General features: G+C 41.6%; 1 protein-coding gene across 1 annotated transcript in view; it reads right to left on the reverse strand.

Annotated features, from left to right (window-relative positions):
- Positions 1-21,988, reverse strand: part of RYR3 (ryanodine receptor 3) — a 401,651-nt gene that overhangs the window by 256,131 nt on the left and 123,532 nt on the right. Inside the window, exons 11-18 of the mRNA XM_063117743.1 lie at positions 17,742-17,906; positions 16,193-16,314; positions 11,887-12,055; positions 9,489-9,624; positions 7,008-7,103; positions 3,218-3,336; positions 1,641-1,774; positions 491-732 (exon numbers count right to left, since the gene is read on the reverse strand). Of these exons, the coding sequence (XP_062973813.1) occupies positions 491-732; positions 1,641-1,774; positions 3,218-3,336; positions 7,008-7,103; positions 9,489-9,624; positions 11,887-12,055; positions 16,193-16,314; positions 17,742-17,906 (1,183 nt within the window). The remainder of the gene's footprint in view (positions 1-490; positions 733-1,640; positions 1,775-3,217; positions 3,337-7,007; positions 7,104-9,488; positions 9,625-11,886; positions 12,056-16,192; positions 16,315-17,741; positions 17,907-21,988) is intronic.

The raw sequence follows: 21,988 nt of genomic DNA on the forward strand, positions 1-21,988 counted from the left end.
TGAAGTAAAATGGTTCAGGGGGGAAAACTTTCCCTTTTGTTGAAAGGACATTTGTCTTGCTTAGCCAGCCAAGTTTTAGCCTAAAGGAAAGTTCCTAGTCTTTACACTCTCTTCGGATGCAAAGAGATGATTATTTTCTGGATAAAGTTTTGTGGATTACTTGGCAGACCTCTTTATTGCCTCACACCACAGTGGGAGGGCTTGTAAACACAACACCATGCTTCTCCCACTCTGAATAGGAGCCTATCAGCCTCCAAGTTTGTAGGCTGATGCCCATTTGGATAAGATTGCACCCAACTGTTTTATACCTGCCCCTCACTTACTGTCAGCAATAATCTAAGAATACATGCACAGAATATTTACCCATGAACACTTGGGGGAGGGTAAAGGGTGTGCTTTCGAAGAGGCCAAAGGGTTCCTTTAAAAAAAAGCCTACTTTGAGAATGTTCACATTGTTTGCTCCTGTTCACAGTTTTAAGTCAGTTCTCACCAGACCATAGATGAAGTCCATCAAAGCCATATGAGTATAGGTCATCACCAACACCATTGCCTCCCCATCCTTCCCCACCTCCAGGATAAGGAGCGTAGCCTGATGTGGAGGCCCAGCCAACCCGTAGATGTGTAGGTTCTGCCGTCAAAAATGGGTCTACTTGATCAATTATTAGTTCAAAGTACCATTTCCTATATTGTGCTGAGCCCTCAGCGATTCCAAGAAATATGTTTGGCCTCATACTAAAAGAGAACAGAGAATAAGTAGTGTATAAAATGCACTGTATTGCTATATGCATGAGTCTGTCTAGCATTACACTTTGAAACATGATTTACTGTGTGAAAAACATAATTATAAACATGAATATGATTAATATATTGACCCAGATTAAGATAAAATTAGTAAACAAAACATATTACAAAATATTACTTTGTAACTACTTAATAGATAAAGGCTCAAGCAATAGTAAAATGAAATTTTCAGAGTCAGATCTAATGTTACAATACTTTGTTTTCAGGGTATCCAACAATTTTGTTCTCAGGGTACTCAATTATGAGTCATTTACTGAGAAATGAAAATGTCAAGGTGGTGCAAATAATATAATACTGGTTCTAGATTTGCAATCCCAGTAATAAATTCCTGGCCAGCCATGAAGTTCACTGAATGGCAAGTCACAATCTGTAATTTAGAAAAAAAATCTAATTCTGCTGCAGCAAACTTAACAGTAAGTTCCATTGATCTCAATTAGGCTCTGAGTAAACATGCTTAAGATCTTACTGCACATCAAACAAGCAAATCTATCCTACTCTCACCAGCCGTGGTCTATGGATGAGCAAGGGGCACCACAACCTGTCACGTTAATTTTTAAAATATTTGTTCGGCTGTTCCAACACCACTTTCTAGCAACTGTAAATTTCTAGTCTCGACAGGCATTCAATATTGGGAAAGTGACATGTTTAATTTGTTCAATAAACATAGGTCCACATGGATCTCTACAACGCAGAGATCCAGTTGGAAGAAACAACTATAAGGCCCTGAACAAGAAGAATTGTGTAGACTGATATTACTAGTCATTCCCTGTTACAGTGATCTCATTAAATGACATCTAATAAATAAAACAAAATCTATGTAACTGATATATGCATGATACCTTGTCACATCATTCACCAGACGTGTTTGCAAGAGTAGATCTCTTCGAGGAAGAAGATTGTCACAGATTAAGTTCTGATTAGCACGCACTGCTACTCCGTTACAGAGACACAGAGAGCAAAGCACATCAAGAACCTAGAAGAAATTATTAGATGTTGGTCCTATAAGCATCCAGCACATAACACAATACTGGTTCTAAGGAGAACTATACCCCTATTCAGGCATTCAATAGAATACACAAGGACAAACAGTGGAGAGGGGGAGAGGCCACATACTGAAGCCACATTGCAACGTCCCTGCACATGTGGGCTCCTCTTCAGATGTTTGTGTGTGCAGTGCAAAGGTCTGAAAACGCTTTCTAAGTGAGGCCCTTTCTACCCCTAAGGGTTATCCCAGGAAAATGGAGGGATCGTCCCTGCCTGCTCCCGGGATCCCATGTGCGTCATTTGGATGCACAGGAACGAACCAGGGATGATCCCGGGGAAAAAGGCAGATGTAGAAACGTTCTGAGTTTGGTTGAATGTGCTGTGAAGCCATAGCATGATCGGGAAGTCTGATAGAACAGGCTTCCCAATTGTGGATGCTTCAGGGCATTAAGCTGAACACATTTAGAGACCCTCCACAGTAGTTTGCACTAAATGTGCAAAGGCCTGAAGAAAAGCTCCATGTGTAGGGAAGTTGGAGGCAGAGCTTGGGCTCAGGAAAATACCTGAATAGGATTTATCTGAAATAGTGTTTCAGCCCAGAACTTCCAGATGTCCAGGAAGTTGTTAGCCTGAGCTTCATTGCCTCATTCTATTCCCAGTGCAAATAATTCTGTAAAATGTGTCTACTGCTTCAAAGAGGAGCTTGCTCCAGAGTTATTCACTGCATACCTTCATCCATATGCTTTGCCATTCAGGCTAAAATCCTATATCCATTTACCTGTGGGAAATCCCTACTGAACTCAATAAGAAGACATGTATAAAATTACACTGACAGTTCCCTATAATTATATAACCTATCATATAACAGCCAGTGCAGATGTAACTGTTTATAAAAAAAAATCCATTTACAAATCATGTGCCAGACCAAGAAATAAATATACTCTTTTCACAGCATTCCTCAACTTAAGGTCCTTCTCTCCCCAACTGTAGGTAAGCAGTTTGTTGCCACAGACATTAACTAGAGTTAAAACTGACCAGTATTTGAAACTGTGGTTTGAAGTGGATTTCAGATCCTTGGCTTACGTTTTTCATAAACCCCTTGTCCGCTATAAAGGTAAGGAGGATTTGTTCCAGGGAAAGATCATATATTCCTGAGTCTGGGTCTCAATTAGCAAAATGTTACATCTGCACAGTCTGCTTATAGCACACTGGAAAATAATTACTTCTGAGGACTTAGATTTAGCATAAACAAATGAAAAAAAATCTGTATTTAGAATTCACACTTGTCTTTGTTGTTTGCAAAGAAACAGATTTTCATTATGTGCTTACTTCCTTTTGAAACACAATATACAGGTGTATTATAAAAGACTCAATGGCTTTGTCTGTAATTTCTTCTGCAGTTAATGACACATCGTGGATTTGCCAAGCATACCTTATGGTTGCGTCCATGCTTATCCAGCAATGAGATGATGGATTTGATATGGCCTTCTTCTACCAAATTTAAAGCCTCTGGGCTTTCAATCAGGATGCAGTGCAACACTTCCAAAATACCTGTATGAATGCCACAGGCACAGATATCATTTTGACATTAAAGAATAGACTGTACTGAACATAATTCAAAAACTGAAGAAAATAACATCCTAAGGGGAAAGGAAGAAAATGCCTCCACATTCTAATCTGTAAAGAATTGCATTGTTTGAAACATGTTTGAAACATGCTTTAGGGCTTCAAAGGAAAGTTATTTAACTTAGGTCTGGTTTTTTAAAAAAGATCTATTAAAATGCAAGTAAAATATAATTATTTTTCTCCAAATATACTTCTGCAATGCCTTCATTCAAGGCCAGCAAAGAAAGTCATCAACAAAGAATCAGGCTCAAATGGGAGGGGGGCACTTTTGGAAAGAGTGAGCCCTTAGCCTTGGAAGGCATTCCATATGGGGCATCTTTTCCAATTTAGACAGAATATTAACCTGACCACAATAATCTTGTGATTTAAATATTTTTTAATGAGTATGTAGTCATCTTTTCTCATCTTGTCTATATAAATATATGAATAAAATCATGAAGATTTAGTATAAATTAACTCCACCCTCTTTCATGTAGTCAGATAATTGTCAAAAGGCTATCAGAATAACCCATTGATAAGTCACAGGGAGATAGCTATCTCCAGAAATGAATACAGAGCAGCTGCTGCCAAAGATGCAGGGGTGAAAAATCAACCTAATTTAGAATAGGGTGGTGGTGTAACTTTCTTAGTTTCAAAGCAAAATGTGTTTGATTAGCAGTGACCACCCTGTCAGTCCAGTCTTATTCACTAGGGCTGTGCTCCGCTTCTCTTCAGTTCGGAGAAGCAGTAGCGAGGCGGCCTGATTCGCCTCCAGAAAAGGCGGAGGCGAAGAGAGTCGGGGGGGGGGGCTGCGGATCTAGGTGAAGAGGATCGCCTCAATCTGGAGCTCCAGACGCAGGTAAATGGGGGGGAGAGGGACTCATCTGGCACTGCCGCCGCCGCTGCAGTCCCTGCAGCGACAGCGATGGAGCCAGGTAAGGAGGCAGGGAGAAGGGAGGCTTACCTGCGTCTGTTGTGGTCTTCAATTGAGGCCCTAGTTGAAGCCGGAAGTGAAGGCCGAGGCCTCTTCCAGCTTCAAGCTGGGGCCTCAATTGAAGTCCGCAATGGACGCAGGTAAGGGGACAGGGGGGTTGGTCTACCTGGCGCCGCCAGCGCTGCCGTCAATGTGGCGGCACCATGTAGGGGGGCAGAGAGGAGGGATGCTTACCTGCGTCCGTCGCTGTCTGTCACGGGCTTCAATTGAGGCCCCGGTTGAAGCCGGAAGTGAAGGCCGAGGCCTCTTCCGGCTTCAAGTCAGGGCCTCAATTGAAGCCCACGACGACGGACACAGGTAAGGGGGTTGGGGGTGGCTTACCTGGCGCCGCTGGCACCACCGTTCATGTGGTGATGGTGGCGAAGCCAGATCTCGCTCCGTGGAGGATGGGTGGATCAGCCTGAAGAGGATCAGGCCCGATCTGGATTTTCCGGCTCAGGTCACGAAGCGGATCGGGGGTCCGTGCACAGCCCTATTATTCACCAGTCTCTCCAGCACAACTGTCTTAATTATCTCAAAACACAACTGTCCTAACTATCTCCGGGGCCAGCGCGTCCATATAGGTGACTAAAGCAGCTGCCTAGAGCGGCAGATCTCAGAGGGGAGCTGTGTGTGTGCGCTCACGCCTCCATGGGACCAGCGGGAGCCTCATCAGCCTGGCCCCCTTCACACGCACCGCCCGGCAGGAGAGAGGGTCTCACGGGGCAGACGCTCTGCTGGCTGGCTGGCTGCACGGCTCCGCCTCCTCGGGAGGGAGGGGAACTCACTGGACCCGCGTAAGGCACCGTGCATGCAAGATACAGGATGGGGGGACGACACTTGCCATCTACGCTGGTCTCCTCGAAAGCAAGGGCCATCCAGGTCTGGGGGGCTTGCTCCTGAGGAACCCCCCCCCGGAGATTGGAAGCAAAGGGCCTGGTGCAGCCTAAGAGGGGGCCTCGCAGGCGGACGCTCGGCTGGCCGAACGGCGCCGCCTCCGCCTCCTCGGGAGGGAGGGGAGCTCATTGGACCCAATCTGAGGAGGAGGAGGAGGAGGAGGAGGAAGAGGAGAGATGCACATAAGGCACCGCCCCCGCGCATGTAAGAAACAGGATGGCAGGGGACACTTGCCCTCTACGCCTAGGCTGGTCTCCTTGGGAGCAGGGGCTGTCCAGGTCTGGGGGACTTGCTCCTGAGGAAACACCCCCCCTTCGGAGATCGAAAGCAAAGGGACTGGCACTGCCCGACACCCCATGCCCTTGTCGGTCTCCCTGGGAGCAAGACTTTGAGGAGTTAGATTCTTTTCTTGGGAGTGAGGGAAAGTCACCGTGACTCTTTCTGTTTTTAAGGAGGGGGATGGGGTAGGATTGGAAATGTAGAGCCCCCCCTTTCCCTTCTAAGGTGTTCAAGGAGAGGCAGGCACCACTAAGAAAATGCCTGCTCCCCTGGCATTTTTCCTGCCAAAAGTGCAGAGAAGGGCAACTAAAATGATTAAGGGTCTGGAGCATCTCCCCTACAAAGGAAGGTTACATCAACTAGGATTGTTTAGCTTGGAAAAAAAGGAAGCTAAGGGGAGACATGATAGAGGTATACAAAATGATCCATGGTATGGAGAATGTGGACAGGGAGACATTTTTCTCCCTCTCTCAAAATACTAGAATCCCGGGTCATCCCATGAAACTGATTGGTGGGAGATCCAGGACTAATAAAAGGAAGTCCTTCTTCATATAGCACATAGTTAAATTATGGAATTCACTACCACAAGATGTACTGATGGCCACCAATCTGGATGGCTTCAAAAGCGGGTTGGATAAATTCTTGGAGGTAAAGGATATATCAATGGCTACTAGCCCTGATGGTTGTGTGCTATCTTTAGTATTCAAGGCAAGAAGCCTGTGTGCACCAGTTGCTGGGGAACATGGGTGGGAGGGTGCTGTTGCACCATGTCCTACTTGTTCATCCCCGGCTGATGGCTGGTTGGCCACTGTGTGAACAGAGTGCTGCTAGATGGGCCTTTGGTCTGATCCAGCATGGCTCTTCTTATGTTCTTATGTTTCAATTTTTGTGCTTTTTATTTTTTCTACAAAACATCTGTTCTTAAAAATCAAAGTTGCCAATGGGGGGGGGGGGTTGCCAGTAGCTCGCCTTGCCTAGGGCGCAAAATAGTCTGGCACCGGCCCTGACTCTCTCAGCAGAGAATCTATGCAAATGAGGACACTGCCACAGTACTTCTAAAAGCTCTGCTATTACAGAACTACCAATTAGAAGTTTGACCAATGGAATTACACCCACCATCAAGGGGTTTATGTTTAGCTTGTGAATGTCTCTAAATTTAGTATGGCTTTTCTGAATACTGTTTCTCAGAAGATGTATTTTATTATACAGTTTTAGTTTTCTTGTTAAGTGAAGAAATATGTGCAACTGTGTTATCCCCAAGCAGTAAACAACCACCAGTTTTTAATTTTGAAACATAGCAGCATCTTAACAGTGACACTGGGTTTCACCAAAATGCATGAAATTGTTCTAATTCACTGGACAACCTTGAAGTGTCTGAGGTCTGGAAGAACAAGCGGGGGTAGTCTTTTTATGTGAAGTAACAAAACTAGCACTAGCAGCCGCATTTATATTAAGTAAAAAATCTCACCTGAAGAAGATTCTAGTCTGTCCAATTTACTAATTAACCAATCAAGATTATTAGAAAACTGGGCACAATTGTTTCTGTTACCACAAATGAGAGCAGCTGAAAGAAAGATTTGAGATGAAGAGGTATTTTAGTAAAATGCCAAGAAATAAGATTCTGTTTGTGTCTCTAGCAAATACATGCTGATATTCACTGTCTAACCACTTATGACCTACATGGATAAGAAATTAATTATGGTTTATTAGACTATTCCACTGTGGTTGATTATTACAGCCCCAGTAGGCAAAAGTTACTGACACTAGATAACCATTTCATATCACTAAGCCATCTTTTCTGGATCTGATAGCATTTCTAATAGTAAATGTACTCTTAAAAATCCCCTATCTACATTGTCCCAATGGTCTACTATGAACATTTTTTCATACACATCTGTAACAACTGAAAATACAGTAAAATCTTCTAATCAATTAATGAAGAAAAGACTTTTTAGTAAAAGGAAATTGGGCCGCAGTGGTGATCCAGTACTGCTTTTTCTTCACAGTTGTATATTATAGCCTTCTGGACATTGTTTATTACATAAATACAACTAAATATACTTGAAATAAAGCCAAGATCTTATATATGAGGGGGAGACTACACTTTTAAAGCCGTCTCCAACATTTAAACATTTCCGGGTAGAAGGATTCCACACAGCTGCAAGAGGCTCACAGCATGGTGAGCAGTGGCCCTTAAGTCCACCTACTAAATTGAAGGCTTTTAGAAGACATAATTATTATTCTTCAGCAGCATCAGAATCACTAACATGGATGAAAGTGGAAGTTTCAGTAGTCTTGAGCAGGCTGAGATAAAAGCAGGCATCTTAATCACTGCTCTACAGTAGCCTACTATTTACTACAGCTATTAATTGATACAGAATGTCAATGTAAAGATGATGACAGTACTGTCAAGGAAAATATCACAAGAATGAATGCAGAAACAGGGCACAAATTAACATCCCCCAGTATGGCTTCGCATCTTTCTAGTTTGTGAGCACAGGCCTTCAAATTCTCCATCTTTCTTCCTGGTCTCTCCTCAATATACACACAAATAATTTCTGGATCTTAAAAAGAAAGAAAACCACATTTTTTTTCAAGGCCTATATCAGCTTAATAAAAAGTAGTCATAGTCAAGTGATAGGTGGATCAGACACCCAAATTTCACAGACTGAATTCACATGATCACTACAACCAAATATGGGTTATTCAAGACATGGTGGTTTGCCGTGCATGCCTGTCTCCATTTTAAATATGCAAGCAGTGGCAGGCAGATGTCGCAGCTTGACGCGTCGTGCGAAACCAGACATAATGAGTTATGCGAAGGTTGAACAACCATCATCTGTTGTAGGGTTATTCAAGAACGGTTCAAACCTCACATAACCCACGTTTGCATGATACGACAAGCCACGATGTGCACCCACTGCACCTTGCATATTCAAAATCGCGGCCAGCACATATCATGAAGACTTATGGGTTAATTAACTTAGCATTATGAGTGGATAGGCCCACTGTACAATAAGTTACTTATATTACATATTAGAATTGGTATCTGGAAAACAGGTGGATTATTTCTGGATGGCATAAAGAATTTGAAAAAGGCCAGTCTATATATTGTTCAAAAATAAAATTCAGAAAGACAAATCAGTTTGCTATTCCTTTGAAATTTGTATACTGTATTAAGATCTGTTTCATTTTAACTTACTTCCCATAATCATGAATAAATATAATGCAAGGCCTACATATCGCGCTGAATGTATTTTTATCAAACTACCGTATTTCTTCGATTCTAAGACGCCATCGATTCTAAGACGCACCCCATTTTTAGAGATGTTTATTTGAGAAAAAAGGGCATCTTAGAATCAAAGAAATACTTCCCTCACCGCCCAGCCAACCTCCCCCCCTCCGCGCTTTCTTCTAATGGTTGCGTCCTTTTCTTTTTTCCCTCTGTGAGAGAAGAAACTGCCGTTTGCGCGGGAAGAAGGGGGGGCATTGAAACAAAGAGTAAACTTAACTCTCCAGTCCCGCTCTTTACTTGTCTGCGCACCAGGGGACGACGACACGCGAGTAAGTCCCATGGAAATCGATGGGACTTACGAATAAATTTGCCTAACAAAAAACCAGGCGCTTACCCAACCAGCTCCTCGCTCGCATGGCTCGAGGCTGCTGCAGGAGCTTCCTCTTTTCCTCTTACCGTATTGCTTCGATTCTAAGACGCCATCAATTCTAAGACGCAGTCCATTTTTAGAGCTCTTTATTTAGGGAAAAAAGTGCGTCTCAGAATCGAAGAAATACAGGATTATTAGATTACCTCTGAACCTTCAGAATATACATAAACATGAAAAAAAATGGGAAAAGTATATTTTAATAATATTTTAGCTCATTGGTAGAGTATGCTTTAATAGGTCATTTGTTACCAGGGGAAATTATCCAATCCTGTGATTTAACTCACCTAGTAATTTGTAAAGAAGATTCAGAATTTCTTTCCATGCTGTACCATTTTGTTCTCTACCAACACCTGTAAAATGAGCAGTACTATAGTAGACATTTAAGCGATCAATGCAGTTCAAAACCAGTGCCAGCATCCCCTGTAAAGACATCATAAATAAATAAAAAGTTTACACATACCTCAATGAATTCCTTCACATTTTAAGTATTAAGATAAATGTTTTAAATGCATTTCAAATATTGAGCTTTAAAATACTGAGTATGAACCATTCCCTGCCCAAAATAATGTATCCAGCTATTATCTAGCATTGGTGTGCATCAAGAGCCAAACTAGAGATTATATTTATTACGTTGCTTAAGGCAGCCATGGAGACTGATTTTGAATGGAGCCACAGCATGGGGAAGAGGGGAATTAAAACCCTTTCCCTAGCTCCATTTCCTTGATTTTAAATCATATTGTCTCAATTAGCAGCAAGGATGGAGTGGGGAGGCATGCATCCATACCATTATTCCTATAAACAGCCAATAGTAGTTTGGGCCTGGTGTATGTGTGGAGGGTTAAATAAGGGAAATAGTACAGGGGAAGGATTAATCTCCTTTCCCCAGTGTCACACTGGGGAAATCATGATCCAAATCATGGCTGCTTTTAAACAACAACAAAAAAGACATCAGATGATGTGATCACAGATCACACAAGCCAAGTCTCAGCTGGCCCCCAGTGACCAGTGCCATACAGCAGCCCAGCTTTGAAATGAGTAGCCTGAACATGTCGATATAGATGGCTTGACTGCTCAATGGGAGGCAAGTATGGTTCTCCCACTCCAAGTACTGGGCAGGAGTATTCTTAGCACTAGATGTGCACATTCAGAGGCTTCAAAGGAAGGGGGAGTTAGAAGCAAAGAATAGTATAGTTGGAAGGGGCCTATAAGGCCATCGAGTCCAACCCCCTGCTCAATGCATGCCTGACAGATGGTTGTCCACCTGCCTCTTAAAAGTTTCTAGTGTGGGTTAGCCCACAACCTCCCTAGGTAACTGGTTCCATTGTCATACTGCTCTAACAGTCAGGAAGTTTTTCATGATGTCCAGACGGAATCTGGCTTCCTGTAACTTGAGGCCATTATTCAGTGTCCTGCACTCTGGGATGATCAAGAAGAGATCCTGGCCCTCCTCTGTGTGACAGAGTGGCTCTGGGTGAGTTAAAAGAGAACAATTGAACTCTATAGCCCTATGGGGACACTTCCCCACATGCATAGTTGCATACCCAAGAGGTGATGGAGCAATCATTTTTCCGATTTTCTATATTAATTAATCTAAGCTATGTGTTTATTAAGATAAGTAAATCTGAGTTAGCAATTGCTAATAACTATTTAGCATCAATATGTTGTATGTTGTCTTCAAAATATTTTCAGACACAAAATTCGCATACTGCACAGTATTTGTTCACTGAAATTTTAAACATCTCAGACAGTTAAAGAGTGGTGCAGATTAGAATTAATGATAAACAAACACTTTAGGTATCATTAATATAAAACTTCTATATATTATTTGCGTAGAGCATTTAAGAACATTAATAAATGAAAAATTCTTTGAACTTCCGTGGGCATAATGGTGGAATATTGTGCCATGTTGTTTAGAAAACTGTATTCTTAACATTTTGCCACCAGAAATGTTACATTGTTATTCATATAACTAGCCTATTAATGGTTGAAAACAAAGCCCTGCTGAACTTTTTTTTTAATGCACTTTCCTTCTCCCATTGTACTCGGAGCGAGATTGGTAGTTGGCTTTAGGTTTGTGTGTTCCCTTCTGTACTTTCTCCTGATCCTTCCCCCATTCTTTCAGTGGTGGGAAGTGATTGACCCAACTGGTGAATTCAACATTTGTTTAAATTCAGCAGAAGATAAAGGCACTTCCTAGTGGTCTTAGTCCTGAAAAGTCAGTAAGACCCCACCTTCAAACCAGTGTGTGGTGCCCTGCTTTGGTTTTGTCCTCCTCACAAATGTTAGGTATCATGGTTTTGTCCTCCCTGTAATAAGGAAAGCAGGGGAAAGGGACAAAAAGAAGAGCTCTGCTATCAGACCAAAGGTCTAGCTAGTCCAACATTCTGTTTTAAAATGGCCAAACAGATGCTAATGGGAAATTCACAAGCAGGACACAAGCGCAACAGCAATCTCTCAGGGTCCACTCTTGATCTTTCCTTGGGTACATAGTGTATGCTGGGGAGGGGGATAACGTCTTAAGAGAGCTTATGCCCCTAAGGCTCCATGCACTTTATAGAGAGGGTATAACTAGAACAAAAGTGCATGTTAAAAACCTTTCCACAAGGTAAATCACAACTGCACTTAGCTATTGACAAATTCCCATCTTTTACACAAACAAAAACATCCTGAAGACTTTCTAACCTCTTCTTTGAATAGGTTTTGTCTGTTCTTGAGTGAACGAAGTTTGTTTTGCTTATCCTCATGTTCTAGGTCTTCTTCTGGAGGTAGAAAATATGTAATCAGATCTTGCAGTGTCTGAAGTACCTCTTCGATGGGAAGGGTGATGGGAGTTGAGGTTCTATTGTTTCCACTAAGAATCAACAGAAAGACAAAGAAAGCAATTGTCAACGTAAGTATTATTATTATTATTATTATTTATTTATAAATCTAAAACAGTTTCCCTTTTAAAATACAGCTCTTTTTATACACAGTTTACTTAGTTCAAAAATGGACAGTCTATAAAGATATATTATGATTTTAATATAGATGGGCAGGATGGACAATCCCAGCTATTAGAGGGGCACCTTCACACCCTCCAAATAATAGTCATCAGGGAAGAACTACTAACTTCAGAGTAAAACTCGGGTGTGATGAAATGGGCAAATCTCTCCAATTGCGTGGTGAGAAGAAAGATCCCTCAAACACAATTCATCTCAATGGAGAAAGGAATTATTAATTTATCTAAAGCACCTCTCCTTCAAATGAACTCTACGTACTTCAGATCTATGGAGAGAGGAGATGTTGAAATTTCCAATCTTGGAGGGGGATCACAATTTGATGATCTGTACAGTACTATCACTGTACATCATACTTTAAAAAATGAGGAAAAAGGTAAATCTCTCCCTCCAGAATCCTAAAATCTAATGTTTGACAGTGGGAAAAGAATGAAGGAGTAATGCAGGAATATATGAAGATATAAGGCTAGAAAGATAAGGTAAAGCAATGCCACAGAGAGCTTTGAAAAGGACAAATTTCATGACTGTTAGGTTGACAAGGAAATCTGAAAATGTCCCTGTTGAAGCCCCTCATTTTAATGTGAATAAAAGCACACAAGCACGAACACTCACTTTCTGGCCCCCACCTTGTGCCTATAACAATAAAGAGACACCGAAGCGCATCGTCTTGGTTTCCCTCTCAAGGTTACCCTAAACCCTTTGCCCACTCATCCGCCCTGCTAATCTGACATAAGGGTAAGGTTACAGTTCCTAAAACATATAAGAAAGAAAGACTTCAGGCCGGAAACAAGTTTCCATATCCTGCAGACACAGAGGCATCTTCATGTATTATCAACTAAACCCCCCTCCAAGTGTGCATCAGAAAGTGGCTCGCAGCTGGCTGGAGACACTTTCGATTGACCTCGGTGAGGGTCTTATCAAAGTACAAGGAGTTACATACACTGGACACAGTTATCACAATATAGGGCATTGTTTTAAGTAGAAGAGCCACGTTTATGGAAAATGCAGGAATATGTAATCAATAGGAGATGGGACGAGGGATTCTTGTGGTTTCATGTGTAGGGGCTTGGAAAGTTATAGAAGTATGCTGATGTGAATGATGGGTAGGAGAGCTTCGCCATCAGTTTGTATGAGGTGAGCTGTCCTCCTACACACGTAGTAAAATAAAGAGCCTCTGTGTCTGGACCGGTTGTTGGAATTGTTCCTTCCCCATTGGGTTAGGGGAATTTCCCTAACAAGGTGTATAACACACATTTATGATGGCAGCTGATGGAACAAACAAATGTCCGTGTCATCATCTTGCCCATTTTTTAAAATAAACTGTCCTATAAGGACCTGACTGAGGTGTAAACTAGATGCAGTACCGTGCATCTTTCTTCAGCTTCAGGAGACTATGAATTAAAGGGGAAAGGGGTGACTTTTGACTGAAAAGTCAATCTGTGCAGAGTTCTGTAAATGGTAACCACCTCAGCATATAGCACCTTGGCTAAGGTCTGTTTCCAAATAGAATTTAAAGTGCTGGTTACAACCTATAAAGCCCTATATGGCCTGGGATCAGGTTACATGAAAGACCGCCTTCGCTCATACAACCATGCCCAGGTCTTAAGATCTTTAGGAGAGGCCCTTCTTTTGATACCACCACCTTCAGAGATAAGTTTGGTGGTAAATAACAACAACAACAACAACAACAACCAGAACAATAAATTTATTTCTTACCTGCCTCTCCCTCTGGATCGAGGCAGGAAACAACATAGAATACAAAAATATTATAAAATACATAAAACTGTGCGGACTTTATACTGTTAGCTTTACCCTACCCTGTGCCTGCTTACCCTACCCTGTGTCTGTTGGCATTCTCTTCCCCTCCATATTGTTTTACTATGATTTTATTAGATTGTAAGCCTATGCGGCAGGGCCTTGCTATTTACTGTTTTACTCTGTACAGCACCATGTACATTGATGGTGCTATATAAATAAATAAATAAATAAATAAATAATAATAATAATAATAATAATAATAATAATAATAATAATATAGTTTTTTTATATTCAGAAAGACTGTCGAGTTGGCGAATCTCTCCCGGCAGGCCATTCCACAGTCTGGGAGCAGCACTAGAGAAGGTCCTCTGGGTAATAGTTGTCAATCTAGTTTTAGCTGACTGAAGTAATCTCTTCCCAGAGGACCTGCGTGTGTGGGGCGGATTGTACAGGAGAAGACGATCCTGCACATAACCTGGACCCAAAGCATGTAGGGCTTTATACTTTGCACTTTATACTTTGCCCGGAAACGAATTGGCTTTCTTGGTGGCCAATCCCAGGCTGTGGAATCTCTGCAGAGGGACGCTAGATTTGTTCCCTCTTCGCAGTCTTTCCACTGGCAGGCACCATTTTTGTTCAAGCATGTCTTTGGTGTGTAAGTGGCTTTGTTGGTTGGATGCTATTTTTATTCTGTTATTGCTGTGTTTTTAACTGTGTTTAATGCATTTGTTTTAGTATTGTTTAATCAAGATTTACTTATGGCTGTATGCCATCTTGAGCGTTATTTCTCTTGGTAGAAAGGTAGGGTACAAATCAAATAAACAAATAAGGTTAGCATATGGGATGAGAGGAGTAATGAGAGAGACCCTGGATTTATATTAGATTCTAGTCCTGTACTTGACTAAAATGCTGACGGCTCCTATTTGTCAGCAAATTTGCCATTTTTCAATGTAGTGCATTCTTTTCAAGGTATTTGAAGCATGCTGTTAGAACCAAGATATGGATTTGAAATGTCAATACATCATTAACTTCTACCAATGTGGTGTGTTGACTGATTGTAGGAAGGGCTATGCTGAGAAGTATGGGTTGCATTCTAGAGTCATTCCACTAGCACAAATGACCTTGCACTAGCAAAGGGGTGAAGAACTAAAATAGGGTGGAGCATATGATAACCCACCCAGCCTTCCGCGGGCCATATGATATCGTGTAGGCATGGTAACAACCCATGACATCAGAGGACATGACCATGGCCATATGACATCATTTGCTCCCTGGCTAAAGTTTGAGCCAGAGATTAGGTTCAAGGTAGTGCCACATGCCAGCTGAGCCTCCCCTTCACTCCTACGATGGAGGAGTGAAGGCACGTGGCTGGCTTCATCCATTGTACTCCTTCCCTTATCAGAGAATAGGCAAGGCAGACCACACCAACCCATCCAAGTCCCTGTCGCTCCTGCATCAGAGGAGCAAAGGGGACTCAGTCGACTTGCCTTCACTGCATGCAAGTCTTCTCTGACAGAGAAAGCCCTTGTGCGGTGAATCAGCAGCACAGAGGAACCCCCACTGTTCTCTCTGATCTGTGATTGGAGATAACAGCAGGGATTCCTTTTGCTCCCCCCAGGGATTTCCATGCATGCTGTTTCCCTTTACATTGGAAGATTACAGCACTGATTCCTCTCCCCACCTCCTCCCAACCCCTGTAGGGGCAGGGCTTGTGGAGGGGCCAGGGGGTTTGGGGTCAAGGGGCACAAGTCTCTGCAAGCTGGAAATAGAGCCTCCAAGGAACAGATTAGGCCCATAGGCTAGAGGTTCTGCATTCCTGCACTTGTGGAAAACAAGTCCCGGACTATGCACAAGGTGAGAATCCAACTAAAATTCCCCTTGCACAACTACTTGCAGGCCTTAGTTTTACAAATGGTCTGCTAGCACTTGTGCAACTGGAAAAAGCAGCGTAGATCTGCTGGTATAGCAATTTCTTCCCTTAACAGTAAGTTGGATTTAGGCCTTTTTTCCTCCCCCCACCCCCTCCCCAAACTTTAGTTTATTATACAAGGATTAGAAGATTTTAACTGAAAAAACTTTGTAGAGAAAATTCTTCAAAAGAATAAAAGTAAGACTGCAATCCTTAATTAAGGGAATTTTCTTCCATGTAAACACCATTAGGCTCAGACTGTAAATGTTCTTTTATATGAGAATGGAATAATCCAAACAATATGAAGCTAGCTGGTATACGACACCTTATAAATTGACTAAATAATCTTGTTGTGTTGAGAATGATTCTAGCAGCTTGGGATTCTTCATGTTGACACCGTTGCAACGTGAGGCCATCATCCATGTGCCCTTCTTGGTGTAATATAACCTATAAACAATGGCCAAAATAATGCTTTAGAAATATTTTGTTATTTTTGCTCTCACGGGAAGCATTGTGCCAAAGGGATGCTATATTGATGTTATGAGGGTGAAGGGGGTGGAGAGGAAGTTGTATCAATCCTAAATGCTTAATACAGAATACCTTTTATTCAGATGATACATTCAGACTGAACAGCTCATAACAGTGAAGTGGTAAGTTGAGAAGAATTACAAGTGTCAGTTGTTGCATTCAGATGTCACATTCTCCATGGTTTGGAAAAGGAGAAACAAATCTGCCTTCCATCCTCCCTTTGTGCACTTGGATTAATAGAATACTTCCTGGTCTGTCAAACTTTTTGCTATTCTTTCTGAACCAGCAAACTACGTGCTGAACAATCCGTCCAAACCAGGATTGCAAACCAAGATCAAATTGTGGTTTACAATCGTGGTTTGAACAGATCACTCAAATGACTCCTGTTTTAGGTAACACAACAAACTGTGGTTTGACAAACCAGGAAGTGTTATATTACGCTATGCATGCCAGGGAGAGAGGTAAGTGAATGAGAAGGAAAGTCCACACTTGCACACAGCTTGCTCCTAATACTCCAAACCATGATCAGAAAAGGTGACTTCTGAATATAACTAAAGAGTTATAGAAGTGAGATCTTGTCCCTAGTCCATTATATTTTTCATTGCAAGATTTATACCAATTTAAGAAGAAATGCAGTTATACATATTCAATAGAATAAGTAATGCTGTACTGTTGTGCCTCAGAAGTCAGAATAAAGTCATTCTCATTCTCAACAAGATATTTAAAAATATAATGCCCCTGGTTAAAAATAAAAAAGAAAGAGTGGGAGATCTAAATGCACAGCTTAAAAAGGATCTTGCAATGCTGAAGGAGATGGGGCAGCTGCTGTTCATGAAATGTTTAAAAAAGCTCAGCTGTGTACATACAATCCGTTGAACATTTGTAAAGAGTTTCAACATTCAGGAGCCAATAGGTGCAAACTGATGCAGAGAGGCACGTACATAAATTCCATTGAAATCAAAGGGGTTGATCTTGCCTTCATCCCACTAACATACAGAAGACACGAGACACTGCATAGATTTAAGCACACCTGGGGCCAAGTGAACCCAGCTTCCTAAAGCCCCACATGTAAAAGCATCTACTGTGCAATAGCTGCAAAGTGCCTCGTTCTTTGCCGCAGAGCAACACAAAGACCCCTGCACCTCACAGCTGGGCATCCAGTGGTATGAGCTCCTGTGCATCCATGCACACAGGCTACTCACTGAAGCATTGTATATGCATTCAGTGCATCTTAAAGGGAAATACTCTCTCAAATCTGTATTTTCAGGGCATTATTACATTATTCAACTTTTACATATCTGTTTTGGATGAGTGTGGACAACGAGAAATTGAAATATTTTGTTTACCTTTCTTTTCAGCGGTCCTAAGCGTGTTGTTTTAGCATCCTGTGCTTTATATGTGAGCCACAAAGTGCTGGCTACATGCTGCACAAAACAAACAGAATCGCCATACTTTATTTCAGGAACTCCCATGCCCTCTATATCACGTTTGTGACCAGAGTCCAGTTTTTCCTTTATGCCATAGAAGAAGAAAAGGAAATTAATATTTGTGAAATATCAGTAGTGCAAACGTATCCTTTAAGAACATAAGAAGAGCCATGCTGGATCAGACCAAGGGTCGATCTAGTCCAGCAATCTGTTCACATAGTGGCCAACCAGCTGTTGACTAGGGACCCACAAGCAGGGCACAGGTGCAACTGGTGTATATAGGTTTACTGCCTCTGATAATGGAGGTAGCATAGAGCCACCAGGACTAGGAGCCATTGAAAGCCTTCTCTTCCAGGAATTTATCCAACCACCCATCCAAATTGGTGGCCATCACCACATCTTGTGGTAGTGAAGCCTTTTAAAATCCAACAGAGAGTATTCCACAAACAAATAGCACAAGAGGCAAACAGCACTTTTATCACTACTTACTACATAAACTACATTATCTCTACTTACTACATGTTTACTACATACTAGGTAAGCACTTCAAAATCAGATGTGAAATGAAGCAAGAAGGAAAGAAGATATGCGGTTTTTGCAAGGTTTTCTGAAACCAACTTGTTCTTTCACTTGTGTTGTCTGTGTTGCTCAGACATAGGCCTTTGCTAGACCAGCCTATATCCTGGGGTGTTACCCGGGATCGTCCCTGTGCATCCAGATGACGCACAGGGGATCTCGGGCTCAGGCAGAGATCAACCCTCCCTGGCTCTGGGATATAAGCCTACCCTTTGGCCCTCCTTTTTCCCACAGTCTCGGGCTGAGCCCGGGACCACAAGCATGTGGCCCGTTTCCGCGGCTTTTCCGGGCTCCACGCAATTACCATCGGGGCTCGTCCTCTTGTGCGCAGACAGCCCTTTAAAAGTTTTTTTAAAAAACTGTCTTCTTGTGCTCGTCGCGCCTCGCGTGTAAACGAGGGCAAGATCTTGCGTTATTCATAACGCGAGGTCTCCCTTCCTCTTCCCTGGATTTTCACTTAGGTCTAGCAAAGGCCATAGTCTGAGGGCAGTGCAGATGAAGAGAAACAAATGTTATTTAACATGCAGAGATTGGATACAGAATTGTCCAGGCAGATGTACCCTCTGAGTGAACTATGCTGATTGCTTCTGAAACATGCAGATTTTATTTAAAGCCACTTAATACTAGTACCATAGAATTTAACAGTGGGGAAACAAGAGTGGTTTCCCCACACACACACACTTCTTAGTACATAATTCATTTTTAAGAACAGCAGTTCCTTCATAGAACTTTTTTTCTACTTTGGGCATTTTAGAAAAAGAACGTTATGCCCAGATCCCATTGAAATCAATGGGATGTAAGTACTTTTGTGTGAGCTAAATATTATTGGATTAATTTATGGCTACCTTCACAGGATTAGGGTGACCATATGAAAAGGAGGACAGGGCTCCTGTATCTTTAACAGTTGCCTAGAAAAGGGAATTTCAGCAGGTGTCATTTGTATATATGGAGAACCTGGGGAAATTCTCTCATCGTCACAACAGTTAAAGCTGCAGTAGCTATACTAGAGTGACCAGATTTAAAAGAGGGCAGGGCACCTGCAGCTTTAACTGGTGTGATGAATAGGAAATTTCACCAGGTTCTCCATGTATACAAATGACACCTGCAGAAATTCCCTTTTCAATACAACTGTTAAAGATACAGGAGCCCTGTCCTCCTTTTCATATGGTCACCCTATTCACAGGATGGCACCCAAAGCCATTTACAGCAAAGTCAATTGTGTGATTAAGAAAAGGGGGATTAAGATTTCCTTTAAAAAGCAACGTGCTACAGAAGAAGTAAATTTAATCATTGTTGCCTTAACTATTTTAATTCCCTTTTTACTCTAGTGGATTACAGCTGTCACATTTCAATGTCAATTAAGTCTAAATAGATAACGCTGTCAAGATAAAATGAAATGAAATTTCAATGTAGTCTTTGGGGATGCCGTTAGTGTCAAGACCACACAAAAATTATGTCATATCAATCTGATGGAGATTGCTGTGTGAAATTAAATATATTCAGTGAATATTAGCAGTGAAGACAAAACTATTAAGTATACTTGCAAATATGTATCTCAAGTGAAGTGGAATATTTTTAATGTCACATATAGAAAATTAATTGATAAATGGTTTTTTCCATGCACTCAGCAGAAAGTGCAATTATATCGGTTCCTCATTGCAGAGATTATTAAACATATTTTAAAACAAAGTAAATCCATTTTAAGAAGCAGATATAATGATGCAAGACCAAAGCTGTCAATAACCAATCAGAAAACTAAAAATGGAAAATGCAGTTAAGGCTTTAATGTTGTTTGTTTGTTACTGCTAAGTTGAACTGGTGTAAGGGGAAAAACAAAAGCCTTACATTCATTTATCATAGATAGCATAACCTCAATCTAAAAAAAGTATTTAGGAAGAGAAGGAGCTTTTCATACACACAGCTAAGACCGAAGCTGATGCATATCCACATTACAAGATTTAGAGCAGATGTGGGCAACTTGTATCCCTCCAGAAGTTTTAGCCTACAACTTTCATCAACCCCAGCCAACAAAGGAGATCATAGGAGTTGTAAGCCAAAACACTGGGAGGGCACAAGTTTAGAGCCACAGATTTAGAACCACATGATTTAGAGCCACAGAATCTGGCATAGCCAGATTAACCGCAGGGCTAGGGGGGGGGGGTGTAGCCCTCAGCTCATACCCCATTAGCTAGCCCATATCCCCAGGTTTCCATTTAAAAGACAAAACAAAAACCCAACACAAGTATCCAGCCTGTGTAGAATCTAAGGTAGGAACCAAAACGTTCAGACATATTCCAACCATTTTGAAAGAAACTGATGTGTTTTATCCCTACTGCACATGCACATAAATGAGTGCACCCAGTAATACAATGCACTGGTGGTCATTTTACATGCTAGGGAGGTTTATTAGGAACATAGTGTCAGAGAAAACTATGTTTTTCTAGTATAGAATTATTTACTATTTTAAATTATATTTATGTTTTGTCTTTCCTCCAGAAACTAAAGATCTCCCCCTTTTTACCCTCACAACAATCCTGTGGGGTAGATTAGGTTGAGAGGTAGTGACTGGCTCAGATGCAAAACAGGAGGCATTTGCGACTACTCTTCAGGCAGCAAGGTGTCCTCAACCAGCATTTACAGCTGACATTTACACAACATTTCGTTTATGGAAAAGTACGAGTTGCCATCTTGCGGAGAAATGGCAGCTCATTGAAAGAATGGGTGGCCGGTTGCCACTCACCTGCAGGAACCTGCAGACCATGCAGCGGTTCGTGCTGCATGGCAAACAGGAGTGGGCAGCCAACAGAAGATTGACAAGTGGGGTGTGAGGTGGGCATGGATAAATTCGTTCGTGTGTGCGTGTGCATGTAGTGTGTCAGAGAGAGATGGAAAGAGAAACAGAACTTTGATATGTGTTTATGTTTTCTGTGTTTGTATGCTGTATATTGTAAAAAGCAGAGCTTGTGAGTGTATTTGAGTTTTCTGCTATGGAAGAGATAGTAGTCTTTTGCTTTCAGAGAAGCATGGAAGATGATACCACTCAAATATGTAGTGAAAAGTGTTTTGATTATTCTATATTGCTAACTGTGTGGGTATGCACAAATGTCATCTTTGAGTTCAGTAATGGAGGCAGAGTAGGTCCTCAATGCATGTATGAGATTTTCGTTTCATTTCAAGAATGCCAGTTCAGAATTCTGAATGGGGTTACATTTCCTCTTAAAATGTGTACTTGAAAAATGCACAACTTTCTCAAAATGCAAACTTTTTCAAAATGCACAAACTTTCTCAAGCTGTGAAAAATGCACAACTTTTTTGAACTACACAACTTTCTTGAACTGCACAACTTTTAAATCATCCATGCTTTAGTCTATGGGGAAAATTTGTGCAACTTTGAAAATCTGCACAAATTTGAGAATTTTTTGCACGACTTTCCTGTTTCATAGATGCAAAACAAATAGAGCAAAACAAACAGTGATTGCAAATGTGAGTACAAATTGAAGAGACAAGCAGCGAGTAAAGGCTCAAAGAATACTGACGAGCTCAAACAACTCCTGTTCGCCCATCCATAGTCTTGATCTGGCCCTAGATCT

This window comes from Elgaria multicarinata, chromosome 2, assembly GCF_023053635.1.
Source record: "Elgaria multicarinata webbii isolate HBS135686 ecotype San Diego chromosome 2, rElgMul1.1.pri, whole genome shotgun sequence".
Taxonomy (NCBI): domain Eukaryota; kingdom Metazoa; phylum Chordata; class Lepidosauria; order Squamata; family Anguidae; genus Elgaria; species Elgaria multicarinata.